This window comes from Pseudophryne corroboree, chromosome 6, assembly GCF_028390025.1.
Source record: "Pseudophryne corroboree isolate aPseCor3 chromosome 6, aPseCor3.hap2, whole genome shotgun sequence".
Lineage (NCBI taxonomy): Eukaryota > Metazoa > Chordata > Amphibia > Anura > Myobatrachidae > Pseudophryne > Pseudophryne corroboree.
This window is the reverse complement of record NC_086449.1, coordinates 564,142,762-564,167,782: the sequence shown is the minus strand read 5'-3', so window position 1 is coordinate 564,167,782 and position 25,021 is coordinate 564,142,762. Positions and strand designations below refer to the sequence as shown.

At 48.3% G+C, this 25,021-nt stretch overlaps 1 protein-coding gene across 4 annotated transcripts in view; it reads left to right on the top strand.

The window, feature by feature from the left end:
- Positions 1-25,021, top strand: part of HCFC2 (host cell factor C2) — a 179,369-nt gene that overhangs the window by 71,041 nt on the left and 83,307 nt on the right. For all 4 annotated transcript variants that reach the window (XM_063927779.1, XM_063927778.1, XM_063927777.1 and 1 more), the window contains exons 6-7: positions 4,728-4,834; positions 5,009-5,194. In XM_063927779.1, the coding sequence (XP_063783849.1) occupies positions 4,728-4,834; positions 5,009-5,194 (293 nt within the window). The remainder of the gene's footprint in view (positions 1-4,727; positions 4,835-5,008; positions 5,195-25,021) is intronic.

The window sequence follows — 25,021 nt, the reverse complement described above, 5'->3', positions numbered from 1 at the left end:
CGACACGTTTGATGAGGAGGCTTATGTGATGGCAGAGCAGATGCCGATAAATGTGATGTCGCCCCCTGTGGGGCCGACACCAGAGTGGATGGATAGGTGGAAGGTATAAACCGACAGTGTCAACTCCTTACATAAAAGGCTAGATGACGTAACAGCTATGGGACAGCCGGCTTCTCAGCCCGCGCTTGCCCAGGCGTCTCAAAGGCCATCAGGGGCTCAAAAACGCCCGCTCCCTCAGATGGCAGACACAGATGTCGACACGGAGTCTGACTCCAGTGTCGACGAGGTTGAGACATATACACAATCCACTAGGAACATCCGTTACATGATCCCGGCAATAAAAAATGTGTTACACATTTCTGACATTAACCCAAGTACCACTAAAAAAGGGTTTTATGTTTGGGGAGAAAAAGCAGGCAGTGTTTTGTTCCCCCATCAAATGAGTGATTGAAGTGTGAAAAAGCGTGGGTTCCCCCGATAAGAAACTGGTAATTTCTAAAAAGTTACTGATGGCGTACCCTTTCCCGCCAGAGGATAAGTTACGCTGGGAGATATCCCCTAGGGTGGATAAGGCGCTCACACGTTTGTCAAAAAAGGTGGCACTGCCGTCTTAGGATACGGCCACTTTGAAGGTACCTGCTGATAAAAAGCAGGAGGCTATCCTGAAGTCTGTATTTACACACTCAGGTACTAGACTGAGACCTGCAGATAGTGCTGCTGCAGCGTGGTCTGTAACCCTGTCAAACAGGGATACTATTTTGCGAACATAAGACGTCGTCTTATATATGAGGGATGCACAGAGGGATATTTTGCCGGCTAGCATCCAGAATTAATGCAATGTCCATTCTGTCAGGAGGGTATTAGAGACCCGACACTGGACAGGTGATGCTGACTTTAAAAGGCACATAGAGCCTTATAAGGGTGAGGAATTGTTTGGGGATGGTCTCTGGGACCTCGTATCCACAGCAACAGCTGGGAAGAAAAACTGCCGTTTGGACTGTCCACGGCACCGAGGGTCTTTACCAAGGTAATGGCAGAAATGATGATACTCCTTCGAAAAAAGGGAGTTTTAATTATCCCGTACTTGGACGATCTCCTTATAAAGGCGAGGTCCAAGGAGCAGTTGTTGGTCGGAGTAGCACTATCTCGGGAAGTGCTACAACAGCACGGATGGATTCTATACATTCCAAAGTCACAGCTGGTTCCTACCACACGCCTACTGTTCCTGGGGATGGTTCTGGACACAGAACAGAAAAAAGTGTTTCTCCCGCAGGAGAAAGCCAAGGAGCTGTCATCTCTAGTCAGAGACCTCCTGAAACCAAAACAGGTATCGGTGCATCACTGCACACGAGTCCTGGGAAAAATGGTAGCTTCTTACGAAGCAAAATTCCATTCGACGGGTTCCATGCAAGAACCTTTCAGTGGGACCTCTTGGACAAGTGGTCGGGATAGCATCTTCAGATGCATCGGCTGATACCCTGGTCCTTGGAGACAGGGTTATCTCTACTGTGGTGGCTGCAGAGTGCTCATCTTCAAGAGGGCCGCAGATTCGGCATACAGGACTGGGTCCTGGTAACCACGGATGCCAGCCTTCGAGGCTGGGGGGCAGTCACACAGGGAAGAAATTTCCAATGACTTTGGTCAAGTAAGGAGTCGTCCCTACACATAAATATTCTGGAACTGAGGGCCATTTACAATGCCCTAAGTCTGGCAAGGCCTCTGCTTCAAAACCAGCCGGTACTGATCCAATCAGACAACATCACGGCAGTCGCCCTTGTAAACCGACAGGGCGGCACAAGAAGCAGGATGGCGATGGCAGAAGCCACAAGGATTCTCCGATGGGCGGAGAATCACGTCTTAGCACTGTCAGCAGTGTTCATTCCGGGAGTGGACAACTGGGAAGCAGACTTCCTCAGCAGACACGACCTACACCCGGGAGAGTGGGGACTTCATCCAGAAGTCTTCCAACTGTTGGTAAACCGTTGGGAAAGGCCACAGGTGGACATGATGGCGTCCCGCCTAAACAAAAAACTAGATATTGCGCCAGGTCAAGGGACCCTCAGGCAATAGCTGTGGACGCTCTAGTGACACCGTGGGTGTACCAGTCGGTTTATGTATTCCCTCCTCTGCCTCTCATACCAAAGGTACTGAGAATAATAAGAAAACGAGGAGTAAGAACGATACTCGTGGTTCCGGATGGGCCAAGAAGAGCTTGGTACCCAGAACTTCAAGAAATGATATCAGAGGACCCATGGCCTCTACCGCTCAGACAGGATCTGCTACAGCAGGGGCCCTGTCTGTTCCAAGACTTACCGCGGCTGCGTTTGAAGGCATGGCGGTTGAATTCCGGATCCTAAAGGAAAAAGGCATTCCGGAGGAAGTCATTCATACGCTGATAAAAGCCAGGAAAGAAGTAACCGCAAACCATTATCACCATATTTGGCGAAAATATGTTGCGTGGTGTGAGGCCAGGAAGGCCCCAACAGAGGAATTTCAGCTGGGTCGTTTTCTGCACTTCCTACAGTCAGGAGTGACTATGGGCCTAAACTTGGGTTCCATTAAGGTCCAGATTTCGGCTCTGTCAATTTTCTTCCAGAAAGAACTGGCTTCACTGCCTGGAGTTCAGACATTTGTAAAGGAAGTGCTACATATTCAGCCCCCTTTTGTGCCTCCTGTGGCACCTTGGGATCTCAACGTGGTGTTGAGTTTCCTGAAGTCACATTGGTTTGAGCCACTTAAAACTGTGGATTTGAAATATCTCACGTGGAAAGTGGTCATGTTATTGGCCTTGGCTTCGGCCAGGCGTGTGTCAGAATTGGCGGCTTTGTCATGTAAAAGCCCTTATCTGATTTTCCATATGGATAGGGCAGAATTGAGGACTTGTCCCCAGTTTCTCCCTAAGGTGGTATCAGCTTTTCACTTAAACCAACCTATTGTAGTGCCTGCGGCTACTAGGGACTTGGAAGATTCCAAGTTACTGGACGTAGTCAGGGCCTTAAAAATTTATATTTCCAGGACGGCTGGAGTCAGGAAAACTGACTCGCTTTTTATCCTGTAGGCACCCAACAAAATAGGTGCTCCTGCTTCTAAGCAGACTATTGCTCGCTGAATTTGTAGCACAATTCAGCTGGAGCATTCGGCGGCTGGATTGCCGCATCCTAAATCAGTAAAAGCCCATTCCACGAGGAAAGTGGGCTCATCTTGGGCGGCTGCCCGAGGGGTCTCGGCTTTACAACTTTGCCGAGCTGCAACTTGATCAGGGGCAAACACGTTTGCAAAATTCTACAAATTTGATACCCTGGCTGAGGATGACCTTGAGTTCTCTCATTCGGGGCTGCAGAGTCATCCGCACTCTCCCGCCCGTTTGGGAGCTTTGGTATAATCCCCATGGTCCTTACGGAGTTCCCAGCATCCACTAGGACGTCAGAGAAAATAAGATTTTACTCACCGGTAAATCTATTTCTCGTAGTCCGTAGTGGATGCTGGGCGCCCATCCCAAGTGCGGATTGTCTGCAATACTTGTATGTAGTTATTGCCTAACTAAGGGTTATTGTTGAGCCATCTGTTGAGAGGCTCAGTTATATTTCATACTGTTAACTGGGTATAGTATCACAAGTTATACGGTGTGATTGGTGTGGCTGGTATGAGTCTTACCCGGGATTCAAAATCCTTCCTTATTGTGTCAGCTCTTCCGGGCACAGTATCCTAACTGAGGCTTGGAGGAGGGTCATAGTGGGAGGACCCAGTGCACACCAGGTAGTCTAAAAGCTTTCTTTTAGTTGTGCCCAGTCTCCTGCGGAGCCGCTATTCCCCATGGTCCTTACGGAGTTCCCAGCATCCACTACGGACTACGAGAAATAGATTTACCGGTGAGTAAAATCTTATTATCTGTGTGCGACTGAGTCTCTGAGGGGTAAATGTACTATAGTGGTACCAGTTATGCTGCTACAGTTCTTCCTGCTTTGCCTGTTTATCGTGGCGAACCAAGAAGCAGTAGCGCCAGAGAGGGGGAGTGGAAACTATGGCTGTCCCTGTCAGAACCCCCAAAGTGCATCAGTCTGATGAGCTGTGTCTCACCCCCGGCTGGTTTCAGTGGGTATGTGAGAGATCTCACAAATTTCACAAGATCTCCCATGTAGCCAGCTGCCTAATCAGCAGCTACAGGTACCGGAACAGTCGGTGATACTGACCGTTCTTACATTGCCCAGCAGCATTGATAATCATCAATAATAATTGCCACACATCGGCACAGTAATATATGGGGGAGAACCATTATCAGTGTGCATAATGTTGATACAGTTTTTCCCCCATAATGGATTATCATACATCTACCCCTGAATCTGTTTACATAGTGCTACAATGTAGCAGCAGCAGCTTTTTTCCAAAACAAGTTCTGTTCTGCCGAGTATAGTCTCAGTCACACACAATATACATGTCATATATCAAATTAATCTGCACAGTCTACTTGTGCGTCCTAGTTGCATTGCATTGCGACTAAGACACATTTTCTTGGGGTTAAAAAAAACGCCCAACGTTACCAGAGTTGCATGGGACCTGGTGGCTCACTCACGCCAGGCATCTCGCCAGGCATGGCGTATTGAGGCTAAATGTATGAGGACATCTCTATATGTTACTAACAAGTATGTTCAAAGTAGAATTGGTAACTTTCTTTTTTTTAAATGTGGATTCATTGATATCTAAAAATAGTGTTTGTCCTCTGTTTTTAGAATGTATATTTTTGGTGGCTGGGTTCCACAAACAGCAGAAGATGATAACCCTCCTTTGCAAGAGAAGAAGTGGAAGTGCTCCAACTCTTTTTCCTCCCTGGATTTGGGTTTGTCTCATTCATTAACTAACATCTTTCTTTTAGTACCTGGCTATTTACTTTGCAATTGTAAAGAATATATGCTGTATACATATATATCCTCTTGTTAGACTATTGCAAGATGCTGCGGTAGACCTTTGTTTATTTTATGTCCGCTTAGAACCAAATATTTTTATTGTCCAGACTCCATGGAATGGACAACTCTAATGTCAGACTGCTCAGAAGATAGAAAGAATTGGCCAAGACCCAGAGCAGGTCACTGTGCGGTCACAATTGGGAAGCGTTTGTATATCTGGAGTGGAAGGGACGGTTACAAAAAAGCATGGAATTACCAAGTTTGTTGCAAAGACCTTTGGTACATTGATACAGGTAGTTGCATAGCTGATAATGTCTGTTTTACTTTCTGTCTCATATTACTGAATTTCCCATGCTCTTGGTTTATTTTTGATTCACTCAAGGCAAATTGCTGATAAATGTTTCCTGCTTGCTGTGTTAAAAGTTAAAGTTACACTGTACCCGATACGTTACTCATTATTACTAACCCAGCCCTCTCAGTTCCTATTGTGATTGACATTAGAACTCACTTTGTTTTTTTTTTAGGGTATAAGGTGATTTTTAACAAATGGGTATGTATGCCCATAGGATTGTTATCCTGACATAACTCCCTACCTTTTATTTCTGCACACTTAAAATAAAAAACACCAACACATTGGGGCATATGTAATACAGTCCAAAACCATGCCTTGTAAATGATTGTCTCTTTTAAAAAACATCCGACAAACTGGACCCTATTACATATACCCTGTCATCTCTCAAGAAGTTAGATATTCGTATCACCTCAGATCTTCCCCATTTGTATGCAGCCAATTATAGCTGTATCATATTCAGAATTGAACATCTATTCGATAGCTAGAGACTTTTGCCCTGATCACTGCTATTGTAGAATAGCAGTCCTTTAAAAGTTATTATACTTCTTAAATTGTCTTACCTCATTCAGATATTACTGATTTGTATATCTCTTATAGGCCCTACACACTGGGCGATTTTTTGAAAGATATGAACGATCTCGTTCATAAATGAACGAGAACTCGTTCATATCTTTCAGTGTGGAGACTCCAGCGATGAACGATGCGCGTCCCCGCACTCGTTCATCGCTGGTCTCCCGTCGGCTGTGCATGCAGGCCAATATGGACGATCTCGTCCATATTTGCCTGCACTTCGATGCAGCCGCGTGACGTGAAGAAACTTCACTCCCCCCGTCACTGCCCCCCCGCCGCCGGGTCGCTCGTCGGCCGTATCCGCCGTCGGGCAGCTCGGCGGCGGGTCGGCCAGTGAGTAGGGCCCTTAAGAGATGTTACAGATGTGTTCTCTTACATCCTTGCTGCAGTCACGCTAAACAGCCCTTCAAGTCGCTCCATGCTGTGGCGGGACTCTGTAGCGCTGAGCGTCTTTTTTGCATCTTTAGCCGCGAAAATGCTTCTTAGATGCAGTGTAATGCAATAGGACGCATGAGCAGCTTTTGTTGTTAAAAATGATATGCAGCATGCCTATTTCTCTGACGTCCTAGTGGATGCTGGGACTCCGTAAGGACCATGGGGAATAGCGGCTCCGCAGGAGACAGGGCACAAAATAAAAGCTTAAGGATCAGGAGGTGTGCACTGGCTCCTCCCCCTATGACCCTCCTCCAAGCCTCAGTTAGATTTTTGTGCCCGGCCGCTGTTGACGACATGAGACAGCCGGCAAATCAATTAGTGCCTGTCCAGGCGTCTCAGACACCGTCAGGGGCGCTAAAACGCCCGTTACCTCAGTGGGTCGACACAGACCCTGACACAGATACTGAGTCTAGTGTCGACGGTGACGAGACAAACGTAATGTCCAGTAGGGCCACACGTTACATGATCACGGCAATGAAAGAGGCATTGAACCTTTCTGACACTACAAGTACCACAAAGAAGGGTATTATGTGGGGTGAGAAAAAACTACCAATATTTTTTCCTGAGTCAGAGGAAATAAATGAGGTGTGTGAAAAAGCGTGGGTTTCCCCCGATAAAAAACAGCTAATTTCTAAAAAATTATTAGCATTATATCCTTTCCCGCCAGAGGTTAGGGCGCGTTGGGAAACACCCCCTAGGGTAGATAAGGCGCTCACACGTTTATCAAAACAAGTAGCGTTACCGTCTCCTGATACGGCTACCCTCAAAGAACCAGCTGATAGAAGGCTGGAAAATATCCTAAAAAGTATATACACACATACTGGTGTTATACTGCGACCAGCAATCGCCTCAGCCTGGATGTGCAGTGCTGGAGTCGCATGGTCGGATTCCCTGACCGAGAATATTGATACCCTGGATAGGGACAATATTTTGTTAACTATAGAACATTTAAAGGATGCATTACTATATATGCGTGATGCACAGAGGGATATTTGCACCCTGGCATCAAGAGTAAGTGCTATGTCCATCTCTGCCAGAAGAGCGTTATGGACGCGACAGTGGTCAGGGGATGCGGATTCCAAACGGCACATGGAAGTATTGCCGTATAAAGGGGAGGAGTTATTTGGGGCTGGTCTATCGGACCTGGTGGCCACGGCAACGGCTGGAAAATCCACCTTTTTACCCCAGGTCACTCCACATCAGCAGAAAAAGACACCGTCTTTTCAAACTCAGTCCTTTCGTTCCCATAAGTACAAGCGAGCAAAAGGCCATTCTTTTCTGCCCCGGGGCAGAGGAAGAGGAAAAAGACTGCACCATGCAGCCGCTTCACAGGAGCAGAAGCCCTCCCCTGCTTCTGCCAAGTCTTCAGCATGACGCTGGGGCTTTACAAGCAGACTCAGATATGGTGGGGGCCCGTCTCAAGAATTTCAACGCGCAGTGGGCTCACTCGCAAGTGGATCCCTGGATTCTACAGGTAGTATCGCAGGGGTACAAACTGGAATTCGAGGCGTTTCCCCCTCGTCGTTTCCTGAAGTCTGCTTTACCAAAGTCTCCCTCCGACAGGGAGGCAGTTTTGGAAGCCATTCACAAGCTGTATTCCCAGCAGGTGATAATCAAGGTACCCCTCCTGCAACAAGGAAAGGGGTATTATTCCACGCTGTTTGTGGTACCGAAGCCGGACGGCTCGGTGAGACCAATTTTAAATCTGAAATCCTTGAACACTTACATAAAAAGGTTCAAATTCAAGATGGAGTCACTCAGAGCAGTGATAGCAAACCTGGAAGAAGGGGACTATATGGTGTCTCTGGACATCAAAGATGCTTATCTCCACGTCCCGATATACCCTTCTCACCAAGGGTACCTCAGGTTTGTAGTACAAAACTGTCATTATCAGTTTCAGACGCTGCCGTTTGGATTGTCCACGGCACCTCGGGTCTTTACCAAGGTAATGGCCGAAATGATGATTCTTCTACGAAGAAAAGGCATTTTAATTATCCCTTACTTGGACGATCTCCTGATAAGGGCAAGATCCAGGGAACAGTTAGAAGTCGGAGTAGCACTATCTCAGGTAGTGTTACGTCAGCACGGGTGGATTCTAAATATTCCAAAATCGCAGCTGATTCCAACGACACGTCTACTGTTCCTAGGAATGATTCTGGACACAGTCCAGAAGAAGGTGTTTCTCCCGGAGGAGAAGGCCAGGGAGTTATCCGAGCTAGTCAGGAACCTCCTAAAACCAGGACAGGTCTCAGTGCATCAGTGCACGAGGGTCCTGGGGAAAATGGTGGCTTCTTACGAAGCGATTCCATTCGGAAGATTCCATGCAAGAACATTTCAGTGGGATCTACTGGACAAATGGTCCGGATCGCATCTGCAGATGCATCAGCGGATAACCCTGTCGCCAAGGACAAGGGTGTCTCTCCTGTGGTGGCTGCAGAGTGCTCATCTACTAGAGGGCCGCAGATTTGGCATTCAGGATTGGATCCTGGTAACCACGGATGCCAGCCTGAGAGGCTGGGGAGCAGTCACACAGGGAAGGAATTTCCAGGGCCTGTGGTCAAGCTTGGAAACGTCTCTTCATATAAACATTCTGGAACTAAGGGCCATTTACAATGCCCTAAGTCAAGCAAAACCTCTGCTTCAGGGTCAGGCGGTGTTGATCCAATCGGACAACATCACGTCAGTCGCCCACGTAAACAGACAGGGGGGCACGAGAAGCAGGAGGGCAATGGCAGAAGCTGCAAGGATTCTTCGCTGGGCGGAAAATCATGTGATAGCACTGTCAGCAGTATTCATTCCGGGAGTGGACAACTGGGAAGCAGACTTCCTCAGCAGACACGACCTTCACCCGGGAGAGTGGGGACTTCACCCAGAAGTCTTCCACCTGATTGTAAACCGTTGGGAAAAACCAAAGGTGGACATGATGGCGTCACGTCTAAACAAAAAACTGGACAGATATTGCGCCAGGTCAAGGGACCCTCAGGCAATAGCAGTGGACGCTCTGGTAACGCCGTGGGTGTACCAGTCAGTGTATGTGTTCCCTCCTCTGCCTCTCATACCAAAAGTACTGAGAATCATAAGAAGGAGAGGAGTAAGAACTATACTCGTGGTTCCGGATTGGCCAAGACGGACTTGGTACCCGGAACTTCAAGAGATGCTCACGGACGAACCGTGGCCTCTACCTCTAAGAAAGGACCTGCTACTGCAGGGGCCTTGTCTGTTCCAGGACTTACCGCGGCTGCGTTTGACGGCATGGCGGTTGAACGCCGGATCCTGAGGGAAAAAGGCATTCCAGAAGAAGTCATCCCTACTCTGGTCAAAGCCAGGAAGGACGTAACCGCAAAACATTATCACCGCATTTGGCGTAAATATGTTGCGTGGTGTGAGGCCAAGAAGGCCCCTACAGAGGAATTTCAACTGGGTCGTTTCCTTCATTTCCTGCAAACAGGACTGTCTATGGGCCTAAAATTAGGGTCCATTAAGGTTCAAATTTCGGCCCTGTCGATTTTCTTCCAGAAAGAACTGGCTTCAGTACCTGAAGTTCAGACATTTGTAATAGGGGTGCTGCACATACAGCCTCCTTTTGTGCCTCCAGTGGCACCTTGGGATCTCAATGTGGTGTTGAGTTTTCTAAAGTCACATTGGTTTGAACCACTTTCCACTGTGGACTTAAAATATCTCACATGGAAGGTGTCGATGCTGTTAGCCTTGGCTTCAGCCAGGCGTGTGTCAGAATTGGCGGCTTTATCATATAAAAGCCCTTACTTAATTTTTCATTCTGACAGGGCGGAATTGAGGACTCGTCCTCAATTTCTACCTAAGGTGGTTTCTGCATTTCACATGAACCAACCTATTGTGGTACCTGCGGCTACCAGGGACTTAGAGGACTCTAAGTTGCTTGACGTTGTCAGGGCCTTGAAAATATATGTTTCCAGGACGGCTGGAGTCAGAAAATCTGACTCGCTGTTTATCCTGTATGCACCCAACAAGCTGGGTGCTCCTGCTTCTAAGCAGACGATTGCTCGTTGGATTTGTAGTACAATTCAGCTTGCACATTCTGTGGCAGGATTGCCACAGCCAAAATCAGTAAAAGCCCATTCCACAAGGAAAGTGGGCTCATCTTGGGCGGCTGCCCGAGGGGTCTCGGCCTTACAACTTTGCCGAGCAGCTACTTGGTCAGGGGCAAACACGTTTGCTAAATTCTACAAATTTGATACCCTGGCTGAGGAGGACCTGGAGTTCTCTCATTCGGTGCTGCAGAGTCATCCGCACTCTCCCGCCCGTTTGGGAGCTTTGGTATAATCCCCATGGTCCTTACGGAGTCCCAGCATCCACTAGGACGTCAGAGAAAATAAGATTTTACTTACCGATAAATCTATTTCTCGTAGTCCGTAGTGGATGCTGGGCGCCCATCCCTAGTGCGGATTGTCTGCAATACTTGTATATACTTATTGTTACAAAGATTCGGGTTATTATTGTTGTGAGCCATCTTTTCAGAGGCTCCTTTGCGTTTATCATACTGTTAACTGGGTTCAGATCACAAGTTGTACGGTGTGATTGGTGTGGCTGGTATGAGTCTTACCCGGGATTCAATATCCTTCCTTATTATGTACGCTCGTCCGGGCACAGTATCCTAACTGAGGCTTGGAGGAGGGTCATAGGGGGAGGAGCCAGTGCACACCACCTGATCCTTAAGCTTTTATTTTGTGCCCTGTCTCCTGCGGAGCCGCTATTCCCCATGGTCCTTACGGAGTCCCAGCATCCACTACGGACTACGAGAAATAGATTTATCGGTAAGTAAAATCTTATTTTCTGCTGCGGGGTACACTGGGCTCCACAAGGAATGGACAATGGGGTGTAGAGTAGGACCTTGATCCGAGGCACTAACAGGCTCAAAGCTTTGACTGTTGCCAGAATGCATAGCGCCGCCTCCTATATCACCCCGCCTCCCTGCACAGGATCTCAGTTTTGTAGTTGGTGCTGCAGTATCAGGCACTTAACAGAGGGGCTGCTCCAGGCAGCCCTAAGAAGAGCTTTTCTCTGACGTCCTAGTGGATGCTGGGACTCCGTAAGGATCATGGGGAATAGCGGCTCCGCAGGAGACAGGGCACAAGAATAAAAGCTTTAGGATCAGGTGGTGTGCACTGGCTCCTCCCCCTATGACCCTCCTCCAAGCCTCAGTTAGATTTTTGTGCCCGAACGAGAAGGGTGCAGGCTAGGTGGCTCTCCTGAGCTGCTTAGAATAAAAGTTTAATTTAGGTTTTTTTTATTTTCAGTGAGTCCTGCTGGCAACAGGCTCACTGCATCGTGGGACTAAGGGGAGAAGAAGCGAACTCACCTGCGTGCAGAGTGGATTGGGCTTCTTAGGCTACTGGACATTAGCTCCAGAGGGACGATCACAGGTACAGCCTGGATGGGTCACCGGAGCCGCGCCGCCGTCCCCCTTACAGAGCCAGAAGAGACGAAGAGGTCCGGTGAAATCGGCGGCAGAAGACAATCCTGTCTTCAGACTAAGGTAGCGCACAGCACCGCAGCTGTGCGCCATTGCTCTCAGCACACTTCACACTCCGGTCACTGAGGGTGCAGGGCGCTTGGGGGGGAGCGCCCTGAGACGCAATATAAATGATAATACCTTAGGTGGCAAAAGAATACATCACATATAGCTCCTGGGCTATATGGATGTATTTTAACCCCTGCCATTTTTACACAAAAAAGCGGGAGATAAGGACGTCGTGAAGGGGCGGAGCCTATCTCCTCAGCACACAAGCGCCATTTTCCCTCACAGTTCCGCTGGAAGGACGGCTCCCTGACCCTCCCCTGCTGTCTTGCTTCAGAATCAGGGTAAAAAAGAGAAGGGGGGGCACTATTGGCAGCAAATGACAATATAAACAGCAGCTATAAGGGAATAACACTTATATAAGGTTATCCCTGTATATATATATATATATAGCGCTGGGTGTGTGCTGGCAGACTCTCCCTCTGTCTCTCCAAAGGGCTCGTGGGGTCCTGTCCTCTATCAGAGCATTCCCGGTGTGTGTGCTGTGTGTCGGTACGTGTGTGTCGACATGTATGAGGAGGAAAATGATGTGGAGGCGGAGCAATTGCCTGCGTTAGTGATGTCACCCCCTAGGGAGTCGACACCTGACTGGATGATCGTGTTCAAACAATTAAGTGATAATGTCAACACTTTGCAAAAAACTGTTGACGACATGAGACAGCCGGCAAATCAATTAGTGCCTGTCCAGGCGTCTCAGACACCGCCAGGGGCCCTAAAACGCCCGTTACCTCAGTGGGTCGACACAGACCCAGACACAGATACGGAGTCTAGTGTCGACGGTGATGAGTCGAACGTAATGTCCAGTAGGGCCACACGTTACATGATCACGGCAATGAAGGAAGCATTGCACATTTCTGACACTACAAATACCCTTCTTAGTGGTATTTGTAGTATGTGGGGGGTGAAAAAACTACCAATAGTTTTTCCTGAGTCAGATGAATTGAATGAGGTATGTGATAAAGCGTGGGTTTCTCCCGACAAAAAACTGCTAATTTCTAATAAATTATTGGCACTATATCCTTTCCCATCAGAGGTTAGGACACGTTGGGAAACACCCCCTAGGGTAGATAAGGCGCTCACACGTTTATCTAAACAAGTAGCGTTACCGTCTCCTGATACGGCCACCCTCGAAGAACCAGCTGATAGAAGGCTGGAAAATATCCTAAAAAGTATATACACACATACTGGTGTTATACTGCGACCAGCAATCGCTTCAGCCTGGATGTGCAGTGCTGGAGTCGCGTGGTCGGATTCCCTGACTGAAAATATTGATACCCTGGATAGGGACAATATATTGTTAACTATAGAGCATTTGAAGGATGCATTACTATATATGCGTGATGCACAGAGGGATATTTGCACCCTGGCATCAAGAGTAAGTGCTATGTCCATCTCTGCCAGAAGAACGTTATGGACGCGTCAGTGGTCAGGGGATGCGGATTCCAAACGACATATGGAAGTATTGCCGTATAAAGGGGAGGAGTTATTTGGGGCTGGTCTTTCGGACCTGGTGGCCACGGCAACGGCTGGAAAGTCCACCTTCTTACCCCAGGTCACTTCACATCAACAGAAAAAGACACCGTCTTTTCAAACTCAGTCCTTTCGTTCCCATAAATACAAGCGAGCAAAAGGCCATTCCTTTCTGCCCCGGGGCAGAGGAAGGGGAAAAAGACTGCACCATGCAGCCGCTTCCCAGGATCAGAAGCCTTCCCCTGCTTCTGCCAAGTCTTCAGCATGACGCTGGGGCTTTACAAGCAGACTCAGGCTTGGTGGGGGCCCGTCTCAAGAATTTCAACGCGCAGTGGGCTCACTCGCAAGTGGATCCCTGGATTCTACAGGTAGTATCGCAGGGGTACAAACTGGAATTCGAGGCGTTTTTCCCTCGCCGGTTCCTGAAGTCTGCTCTGCCAAAGTCTCCCTCCGACAGGGAGGCAGTTCTGGAAGCCATTCACAAGCTGTATTCCCAGCAGGTGATAATCAAGGTACCCCTCCTACAACAAGGAAAGGGGTATTATTCCACGCTGTTTGTGGTACCGAAGCCGGACGGCTCGGTGAGACCAATTTTAAATCTGAAATCCTTGAACACTTACATAAAAAGGTTCAAATTCAAGATGGAATCACTCAGAGCGGTGATAGCGAACCTGGAAGAAGGGGACTATATGGTGTCTCTGGACATCAAAGATGCTTATCTCCACGTCCAAATCTACCCTTCTCACCAAGGGTATCTCAGGTTTGTAGTAGAAGACTGTCATTATCAGTTTCAGACGCTGCCGTTTGGGTTGTCCACGGCACCTCGGGTCTTTACCAAGGTAATGGCCGAAATGATGATTCTTCTTCGAAGAAAAGGCGTATTAATTATCCCTTACTTGGACGATCTCCTGATAAGGGCAAGGTCCAGGGAACAGTTAGAAGTCGGAGTAGCACTATCTCAGATAGTGTTACGTCAGCACGGGTGGATCCTAAATATTCCAAAATCGCAGCTGATTCCAACGACACGTCTTCTGTTCCTAGGAATGATTCTGGACACAGTCCAGAAGAAGGTTTTTCTCCCGGAGGAGAAGGCCAAGGAGTTATCCGAGCTAGTCAGGAACCTCCTAAAACCAGCCCAGGTGTCAGTGCATCAGTGCACGAGGGTCCTGGGAAAAATGGTGGCTTCTTACGAAGCAATTCCATTCGGAAGATTCCATGCAAGAACGTTTCAGTGGGATCTACTGGACAAATGGTCCGGTTCGCATCTTCAGATGCAGCAGCGGATAACCCTGTCACCAAAGACAAGGGTGTCTCTCCTGTGGTGGTTGCAGAGTGCTCATCTTCTAGAGGGCCGCAGATTCGGCATTCAGGATTGGATCCTGGTGACCACGGATGCAAGCCTGAGAGGCTGGGGAGCAGTCACACAGGGAAAAAACTTCCAGGGCTTGTGGTCAAGCATGGAAACATCTCTTCATATAAACATTCTGGAACTACGGGCCATTTACAATGCCCTAAGTCAAGCGAAACCCCTGCTTCAGGGTCAGGCGGTATTGATCCAATCGGACAACATCACGTCAGTCGCCCACGTAAACAGACAGGGCGGCACGAGAAGCAGGAGGGCAATGGCAGAGGCTGCAAGGATTCTTCGCTGGGCGAAAAATCATGTGATAGCTCTGTCAGCAGTGTTCATTCCGGGAGTGGACAACTGGGAAGCAGACTTCCTCAGCAGACACGACCTTCACCCGGGAGAGTGGGGACTTCACCCAGAAGTCTTCCACCTGATTGTAAACCGTTGGGAAAAACCAAAGGTGGACATGATGGCGTCACGTCTAAACAAAAAATTAGACAGATATTGCGCCAGGTCAAGGGACCCTCAGGCAATAGCGGTGGACGCTCTGGTGACACCGTGGGTGTACCAGTCAGTGTATGTGTTCCCTCCTCTGCCTCTCATACCAAAAGTACTGAGAATCATACGAAGGAGAGGAGTAAGAACGATACTCGTGGTTCCGGATTGGCCAAGAAGGACTTGGTACCCGGAACTTCAGGAGATGCTCACGGAAGACCCGTGGCCTCTACCTCTAAGAAAGGACCTGCTCCAGCAGGGGCCTTGTCTGTTCCAAGACTTACCGCGGCTGCGTTTGACGGCATGGCGGTTGAACGCCGGATCCTGAAGGAAAAAGGCATTCCAGATGAAGTCATCCCTACCCTGGTCAAAGCCAGGAAGGATGTAACCGCAAAACATTATCACCGCATTTGGCGAAAATATGTTGCGTGGTGTGAGGCCAAGAAGGCCCCTACAGAGGAATTTCAACTGGGTCGTTTCCTCCATTTCCTGCAAACAGGACTGTCTATGGGCCTAAAATTAGGGTCCATTAAGGTTCAAATTTCGGCCCTGTCGATTTTCTTCCAGAAAGAACTGGCTTCAGTACCTGAAGTTCAGACATTTGTAAAAGGGGTACTGCATATACAACCTCCTTTTGTGCCTCCAGTGGCACCTTGGGATCTCAATGTTGTTTTGAGGTTCCTTAAGTCACATTGGTTTGAACCACTCACCACTGTGGACTTAAAATATCTCACATGGAAGGTGACGATGCTGTTAGCCCTGGCTTCAGCCAGGCGTGTGTCAGAATTGGCGGCTTTATCATATAAAAGCCCTTACTTAATTTTTCATTCTGACAGGGCAGAATTGAGGACTCGTCCTCAATTTCTCCCTAAGGTGGTTTCTGCTTTTCACATGAACCAACCTATTGTGGTGCCTGCGGCTACTAGGGACTTGGAGGACTCCAAGTTACTTGACGTTGTCAGGGCCCTGAAAATATATGTTTCCAGGACGGCTGGAGTCAGAAAGTCTGACTCGCTGTTTATCCTGTATGCACCCAACAAGCTGGGTGCTCCTGCTTCTAAGCAGACTATTGCTCGTTGGATTTGTAGTACAATTCAACTTGCACATTCTGTGGCAGGCCTGCCACAGCCTAAATCTGTAAAAGCCCATTCCACAAGGAAAGTGGGCTCATCTTGGGCGGCTGCCCGAGGGGTCTCGGCTTTACAACTTTGCCGAGCAGCTACTTGGTCAGGGGCAAACACGTTTGCTAAATTCTACAAATTTGATACCCTGGCTGAGGAGGACCTGGAGTTCTCTCATTCGGTGCTGCAGAGTCATCCGCACTCTCCCGCCCGTTTGGGAGCTTTGGTATAATCCCCATGGTCCTTACGGAGTCCCAGCATCCACTAGGACGTCAGAGAAAATAAGATTTTACTTACCGATAAATCTATTTCTCATAGTCCGTAGTGGATGCTGGGCGCCCATCCCAAGTGCGGATTGTCTGCAATACTTGTACATAGTTATTGTTAACAAAATCGGGTTATTGTTGTTGTGAGCCATCTTTTCAGAGGCTCCTTCGTTGTTATCATACTGTTAACTGGGTTCAGATCACGAGTTGTACGGTGTGATTGGTGTGGCTGGTATGAGTCTTACCAGGGATTCAATATCCTTCCTTATTATGTACGCTCGTCCGGGCACAGTATCCTAACTGAGGCTTGGAGGAGGGTCATAGGGGGAGGAGCCAGTGCACACCACCTGATCCTAAAGCTTTTATTCTTGTGCCCTGTCTCCTGCGGAGCCGCTATTCCCCATGGTCCTTACGGAGTCCCAGCATCCACTACGGACTATGAGAAATAGATTTATCGGTAAGTAAAATCTTATTTTTTTTCTGAGGAAAAAAGTGAAGACTTCAAGGGCAGCAGCAGTGTTTCATGTCAGTGGACATTCACGGCTGCAGCTCCGGCTCTCCCCAGCGGCGCTGTACACTCCCGAGCCCTGGTTGCCGGGTAACTACAGCTGGAGGCTCGGGTTTTCTTCTTGTCAGGCACACACGACGGGGGCTCTCCGGGATCGTGTGGCCGCGCTTCGGGAGGTGGTAAGTGGGTCCCGCTACCGGGACCCAGTGTTTATCGCGATCCGGCACGGTCAGTGGGAGGCGGGCCGCGCGCGCTGTCGGTGGACACTGTGGCAGTACAGGCGATCCCACTAGATCACCAGGGCATGGGACAGGTCAGGTTTTCTCTATAAACCGTTTTATTAGAGCCCGCAGTACCTGGTGGTTTTGCCAGCAGGGGGATAGAGCTTTTACCTGAAGCCCCTCCCCCAGCCCCAGGGCGCCATTTTCTGCAAATGTTCCCTCCCTGGAGCTGCATATCTGTCTCTCCCTCACTCCCTGGCAGTGTCTGCGGCGCCATTATCCCTCAGCTCACTGTTCCTGGGAATGCTTGGGCAAATCCTCCTATGTAAAGCCGCCTGGTTGTCAGCGCTGTGACTTTACAAGACACTTAAGTATTATACCTGCCTTTTTTAGTCAGTGTTAGTTAAGAAAGAGTGCATTTAGTCAGGGTTTCCTAGTACAATTACCCTGTGATATACATCCAGTTCTTACTGTGTACTGTTATATCTATTGTTATATAGCTGTGTAAGCTAGTCCAGTGCAGTATTATTGTTAGTAATAACCTCTGCATTGTACAAACTGTGACTATTTGTGTGTGCATTTGATAGCTGAGTGGTGTCCATTTCGTGTCTTTCACTCAACCTGCTATCCCTATATTCTATAACCTGAGGGGGCTTGGTGCGTCAGGTTTTATCTAATACAGGTTTGAGTATCCCTTATCCAAAATGCTTGGGACCAGAGATATATTGGATATGGGATTTTTCCATATTTTGGAATAATTGCATACCATAATGAGATATCATGGTGATGGGACCTAAATCTAAGCACAGAATACATTTATGTTTCATATACACCTTATACACACAGCCTCAAGGTAATTTTAGCCAATATTTTTTATAACTTTGTGCATTAAACAAAGTGTATCTACATTCACACAATTCATTTCTGTTTCATATACACCTTATACACACAGCCTGAAGGTAATTTAATACAATATGTTTAATAACTGTGTGTATTAAACAAAGTTTGTGTACATTGAGCCATCAAAAAACAAAAGTTTCACTATCTCACTTTCACTCAAAAAGTCCGTATTTCGGAATATTCCGTATTTCGGATATTTGGATATGGGATACTCAACCTGTATAGGATTTTCACAAAGATGCACTGTTTTACTTATTTTTCTCTGTGATTTAGTCACTGTATCTCTCCTTTATTTCTGCTGGTGCTGACTACACTGCGCAGAGGTTTGGGCTAGAGATATTGTGCTGCTGACAAATTGTTCTGTGTTACCTGATACTGTGTCACGATCCGGGTATCTGGACGCCATTTCTTACCCATCAGATGCCTCCTATGGCTGGCTCAGCGCTCCAGGACCGGATCCTATCTGTTATCCTGATGTTAACATTCCTGTATCCTCTCCTGTCACTCTGAGACGCTGTCACAGTAAACGCCATATTACACCTGGCATGGCGTCTTCCGCGGCCTCCGCCGCCGTCCCTGAGCTTCTGCATGCAGAGTGTCTGAGTGGCGATTACGTCAGCCGCGGCCTCCGCTGTGTCCGCGTGGTTGGATGTGCACCTGTCAGCTTGGCGCCTCCTGTCTCCGGTGGCCGGCGCCGCCATTACTGTTTTCATTACCACATGGATTACAAACCAAACTTCCCTCCAAGTGTCTGCATGGGCGCAGCCATCTTGGATTCTGTCAGCTGATCATTTCCACCAATCTGTTCTCAGTATTGATAATCTGCATAATTGCCTAGCCAATCCCTTCCTTGCTGCAGGTATAAATACACTGTGCTTGAGCAAGGAAGGCGTCAGTGCTTTGGTTGTCAAACCTAGTTCCTGTTTGTCTCTCTCCTGTGATTGTCTTCCAGGTTCCAGCTCCTGTCTCAAGACTTCCATCATAGAGACCCGCACCAGCATTCCACCTGCGGTGTAGCCTGACTCTCCGATCCATTGTGGATTCATCTGTTTCCAGCTACAACATTACCTGCTTCCAGCCCAGCTTCCAGCAGAGTACAGCTTCTCTTAAAGGGCCGGTGTCCTTTCTACAGTTTACCACTCTCCACCGGTATTATTATTTCTCCGCTCTCAAACTCTACATTTCATTCATATTGCATCGCTCTCAAGCTTCATTTATTATTTGACTGGTTCCAGCCAGTATCCACTCCGTGCCAACATCTGTCTGGTTCCAACCAGAACCCACAGCAGCTATTTTATTTACAGCAGTCCAGCTTTCCCTGGAACACCAGCTGGTACGATCCTGGGCTTTCTTCATTGCTACAGTCAGGCCTGGTAAGGACTTTCCAACTCGCAGATAATAAGAACTGTCTCATACTACCAGAGCTCTGTGGCCCCTGCCACCCTGTAGTACCCAGGAACTGTATTATTTCTCTGCTGATTTTATGTTTCTTTTACTGCTACTGTGATGCATGGAGTTTGTCATAAATAAACATCATTGACTTTTATTCAAGTTGTCGTGGTCACGCCTTCGGGCGGTTCTTCTTCATGTTACTTACATGTCCAGGGGTCTGATACAACCTCCCAGGTTCCGGTACATCTCAGCCCCTACAACTGAGGCTGCCTCCCGTCAGCTCAGGCCCTCAGTTGTGACAGTAAGCACTGACCTAATGAATCCAGCCGGAGACCAGGATCAAGCGGCCAGGCCGATGCAAGAACTGGCAGCCCGACTAGAACATCAGGAGGCTGCACAGGGCCACATCATCCGCTGTCTCCAGGATCTCTCTACTCGGCTGGATGGGATTCAGACAACTCTCCGTGGATCAGGCGCGTCTGGTGCGTCAACCACAGTGACTCCAGCTATAACCCCACCCACCTTACCCATTTCTGCTCCACGTCTTCATCTTCCAACGCCAGCAAAATTTGACGGATCTCCAAGATTCTGCAGGGGATTTCTCAACCAGTGTGAGATTCAGTTTGAGCTACAACCTGGCAATTTTCCCAGTGACCGTACAAAAATTGCCTACATTATTTCTCTTCTCAGTGGCTCAGCCCTTGATTGGGCATCACCGTTATGGGAGAGGTCCGACACCCTGCTATCTTCTTACACTGCATTCGTGACAACATTCAGGCGCATCTTCGACGAGCCAGGCCGGGTAACCTCAGCTTCATCCGAGATTCTCCGTTTACGCCAGGGGTCACGTACTGTAGGACAATATCTGATACAGTTCCAGATCCTGGCATCCGAACTGGCATGGAACGACGAGCCCTGTATGCTGCATTCTGGCATGGCTTATCTGAGCGTATTAAAGATGAGTTAGCTACCAGAGACTTACCCTCTAAATTAGATGAGCTAATCTCACTCTGCACGAAAGTTGATTTACGTTTCAGAGAGAGAGCAACTGAGCGTGGAAGATCATCTGCTCCAAATCTTCTGCTCCTCCTCCTCGCCAACTGTCACCAACTAAAGATGAGCCCATGCAAATTGGCCGTTCCCGTTTAACTCCTGCTGAGCGCCGAAGACGTCTCTCCGAGTCTCTCTGTCTTTATTGTGCAGCTCCGTCTCACACCATTAATGCCTGTCCCAAACGTCCGGGAAACTCCAAATCCTAGCTCGCCAAGGAGAGGGCCGGCTAGGAGTAATGATCTCCTCTCCATCTCCTCAAGATTGTAATCTCCCAGTCTCGCTTCAAGTTGCTCAACGTTATCGGAACGTCATTGCCCTCCTTGATGCCGGAGCAGCTGGGAACTTTATTACCGAAGCCTATGTTAAACGGTGGTCCCTACCCACCGAGAGACTTCCTTCGTCCGTTTCTTTAACTGCCGTGGATGGCAGCAAAATTTTTGATGCAGTTATTTCTTTAAGGACTCTACCAGTTCGTCTGAGAGTGGGAGTTCTTCATTCCGAACTTATTTCTTTTTTAGTGATTCCAAGAGCCACACATCCTGTGGTCCTGGGCCTTCCATGGCTCCGTCTTCACAATCCTACAATTGATTGGACGACTACGCAAATCCTGGCATGGGGTTCCTCCTGTGCTGAGACATGTTTGTTTAAAGTATTGCCTGTCTGTTCTTCCTCCCCCAGGTCGTCTGATGTTCCACCTCCTCCATATCAAGATTTCACGGATGTGTTCAGTAAAGCTTCTGCTGATATCCTTCCTCCTCATAGAGAATGGGACTGCCCGATTGATCTCGTTCCAGGGGAAGGTTCCACCTCGAGGCCGAACTTATCCGTTGTCTCTGCCTGAGACGCATTCTATGGAGGAATACATTAAAGAGAACCTAGCAAAGGGGTTCATTCGACCTTCTTCTTCCCCAGCCGGCGCAGGCTTCTTTTTTGTAAAAAAGAAAGATGGTGGTCTGCGGCCGTGCATCGACTACAGAGGTTTGAACGACATTACCATCAAGAACCGTTATCCTTTACCCCTGATTACTGAGCTCTTTGACAGAGTTAGCGGAGCTACCATCTTTACAAAGCTGGACTTGAGAGGTGCATACAATCTCATCCGGATCCGTGAGGGTGACGAGTGGAAGACCGCCTTTAACACCCGTGACGGACATTATGAGTACCTCGTCATGCCCTTCGGATTGAGCAATGCTCCAGCTGTCTTCCAGCATTTTGTCAATGAGATCTTCAGAGACATTCTATACCGTCATGTCGTGGTCTATCTAGACGATATCCTCATTTTTGCCAACGATTTAGAGGAACATCGTTTTTGGGTTAAAGAGGTTCTGTCCCGTCTCCGTGTCAATCATCTCTATTGCAAATTAGAGAAATGCGTCTTTGAAGTCAAGTCCATTCCGTTTCTAGGGTACATTGTGTCCGGTTCCGGACTAGAGATGGATCCTGAGAAACTACAAGCAATCCAAAATTGGCCGGTACCCTTAACCCTCAAAGGGGTCCAGAGGTTCTTAGGGTTCGCCAACTATTACCGAAAGTTTATACGAGACTTTTCCACCATTGTGGCGCCTATTACTGCTTTCACTAAGAAGGGTGCTAACCCGTCCAAGTGGTCTGAAGAAGCCATGCAAGCATTTCATCTTTTAAAACAAAGGTTCATCTCTGCGCCTGTTCTGAAACAGCCTGACATCGACTCTCCTTTCATCTTAGAGGTGGATGCCTCCTCCGTTGGAGTAGGAGCGGTGTTATCTCAGAGGGCTAAAGATGGCCATTTACACCCTTGCAGTTTCTTCTCCCGGAAGTTCTCCCCAGCTGAGCGCAGCTATGCCATTGGCGACCAGGAGTTGCTAGCCATCAAGCTCGCTCTAGAAGAGTGGAGGTATCTGTTGGAGGGAGCTTCTCATTCAATCACCATACTTACAGACCACAAGAACCTTTTATATCTGAAAGGCGCACAATGTCTCAACCCTCGTCAGGCCAGATGGGCACTTTTCTTTTCCAGGTTCGACTTTAAACTCCAGTTCTGTCCGGGCTCTCAGAATCGCAAGGCCGATGCCCTTTCCCGCTCATGGGAGCAAGAAAATGAGTCAGAGTCTTCAGACAAGCATCCTATTATAAATCCGTTGGCATTCTCCACGGTAGGGATGGACTCTACGCCCCCATCAGGGAAAAGTTTTGTGAAACCGATGCTAAGGAAGAAGCTCATGCATTGGGCCCATGCTTCCCGTTTTGCCGGACATACAGGTATCCAAAAAACCCTGGAGTTTATCTCTAGGTCCTATTGGTGGCCAACTCTGAAAAAGGACGTCTTGGAGTTTATTGCATCTTGCCCAAAGTGTGCTCAACATAAGGTATCCCGCCAGTTGCCTGCGGGGCAACTGGTTCCACTATCTGTTCCCCGTCGACCTTGGACCCATTTGTCGATGGATTTTATTACAGATTTACCCATGTGCAACAAGTTCAATACCATCTGGGTGGTAGTTGACCGGTTCACCAAGATGGCACACTTCATTCCTCTCACCGGTCTTCCGTCAGCTTCCAAGTTGGCTCAAGTATTCATACAAGAGATCTTCCGACTCCACGGTCTTCCTGAAGAAATTATCTCAGATCGAGGAGTTCAATTCACAGCCAAATTCTGGCGAAGTTTATGTCAAGTCCTCCAAGTCAAGCTAAAGTTTTCCACGGCTTACCATCCTCAGACCAATGGTCAAACCGAGAGGGTGAATCAGGACTTGGAGGCCTTCCTCCGCATCTATGTGTCCTCCTCTCAAGATGACTGGGTTCAATTACTTCCCTGGGCCGAGTTCTGTCATAACAACCAGTATCATTCTTCATCTGCTTCAACACCATTCTTCACTAACTTTGGATTCCACCCTAAAGTCCCTGAGTTCCAACCGCTTCCAGCAACTTCTGTTCCCGCAGTGGATATCACCTTGCATCAGTTTGCCAATATCTGGAAGAGCGTACGATCAGCTCTGCTCAAGGCATCGTTCAGGTACAAGAAGTTTGCGGATAAGAAGCGTCGAGCAGTTCCTGCTCTCAAGGTGGGTGATCGGGTATGGTTATCCACGAAGAATTTGAGGTTAAGAGTTCCCAGTATGAAGTTTGCACCTCGCTATATCGGTCCTTTCAAGATTGAACAAGTCATCAATCCTGTTGCTTACAGACTCCAGTTGCCTCCCTTCTTAAAAATACCCAGGACATTCCATGTTTCCCTGTTGAAACCGCTGATCTTGAATCGGTTTCATTCCTCACTTCCTCCAACTCCGAAAGTCCAAACTCAACGAGGCGTTGAGTATGAAGTAGCCAAGATCCTGGACTCACGTCACCGTTATGGTCAACTACAATATCTTATTGACTGAAAGGGTTATGGCCCTGAGGAACGTTCATGGACCAATGCTTCTGATGTCCATGCTCCTGCCTTGGTCCGGAGATTCCATTCCAAGTTTCCTCAAAAGCCAAAGAAGTGTCCTGGGGCCACTCCTAAAGGGGGGGGTGCTGTCACGATCCGGGTATCTGGACGCCATTTCTTACCCATCAGATGCCTCCTAAGGCTGGCTCAGCGCTCCAGGACCGGATCCTATCTGTTATCCTGATGTTTACATTCCTGTATCCTCTCCTGTCACTCTGAGACGCTGTCACAGTAAACGCCATATTACACCTGGCATGGCGTCTTCCGCGGCCTCCGCTGCCGTCCCTGAGCTTCTGCATGCAGAGTGTCTGAGTGGCGATTACGTCAGCCGCGGCCTCCGCTGTGTCCGCGTGGTTGGATGCGCACCTGTCAGCTTGGCGCCTCCTGTCTCCGGTGGCCGGCGCCGCCGTTACTGTTTTCATTACCACATGGATTACAAACCAAACTTCCCTCCAAGTGTCTGCATGGGCGCAGCCATCTTGGATTCTGTCAGCTGATCATTTCCACCAATCTGTTCTCAGTATTGATAATCTGCATAGTTGCCTAGCCAATCCCTTCCTTGCTGCAGGTATAAATACACTGTGCCTGAGCAAGGAAGGCGTCAGTGCTTTGGTTGTCAAACCTAGTTCCTGTTTGTCTCTCTCCTGTGATTGTCTTCCAGGTTCCAGCTCCTGTCTCAAGACTTCCATCATAGAGACCCGCACCAGCATTCCACCTGCGGTGTAGCCTGACTCTCCGATCCATTGTGGATTCATCTGTTTCCAGCTACAACATTACCTGCTTCCAGCCCAGCTTCCAGCAGAGTACAGCTTCTCTTAAAGGGCCGGTGTCCTTTCTACAGTTTACCACTCTCCACCGGTATTATTATTTCTCCGCTCTCAAACTCTACATTTCATTCATATTGCATCGCTCTCAAGCTTCATTTATTATTTGACTGGTTCCAGCCAGTATCCACTCCGTGCCAACATCTGTCTGGTTCCAACCAGAACCCACAGCAGCTATTTTATTTACAGCAGTCCAGCTTTC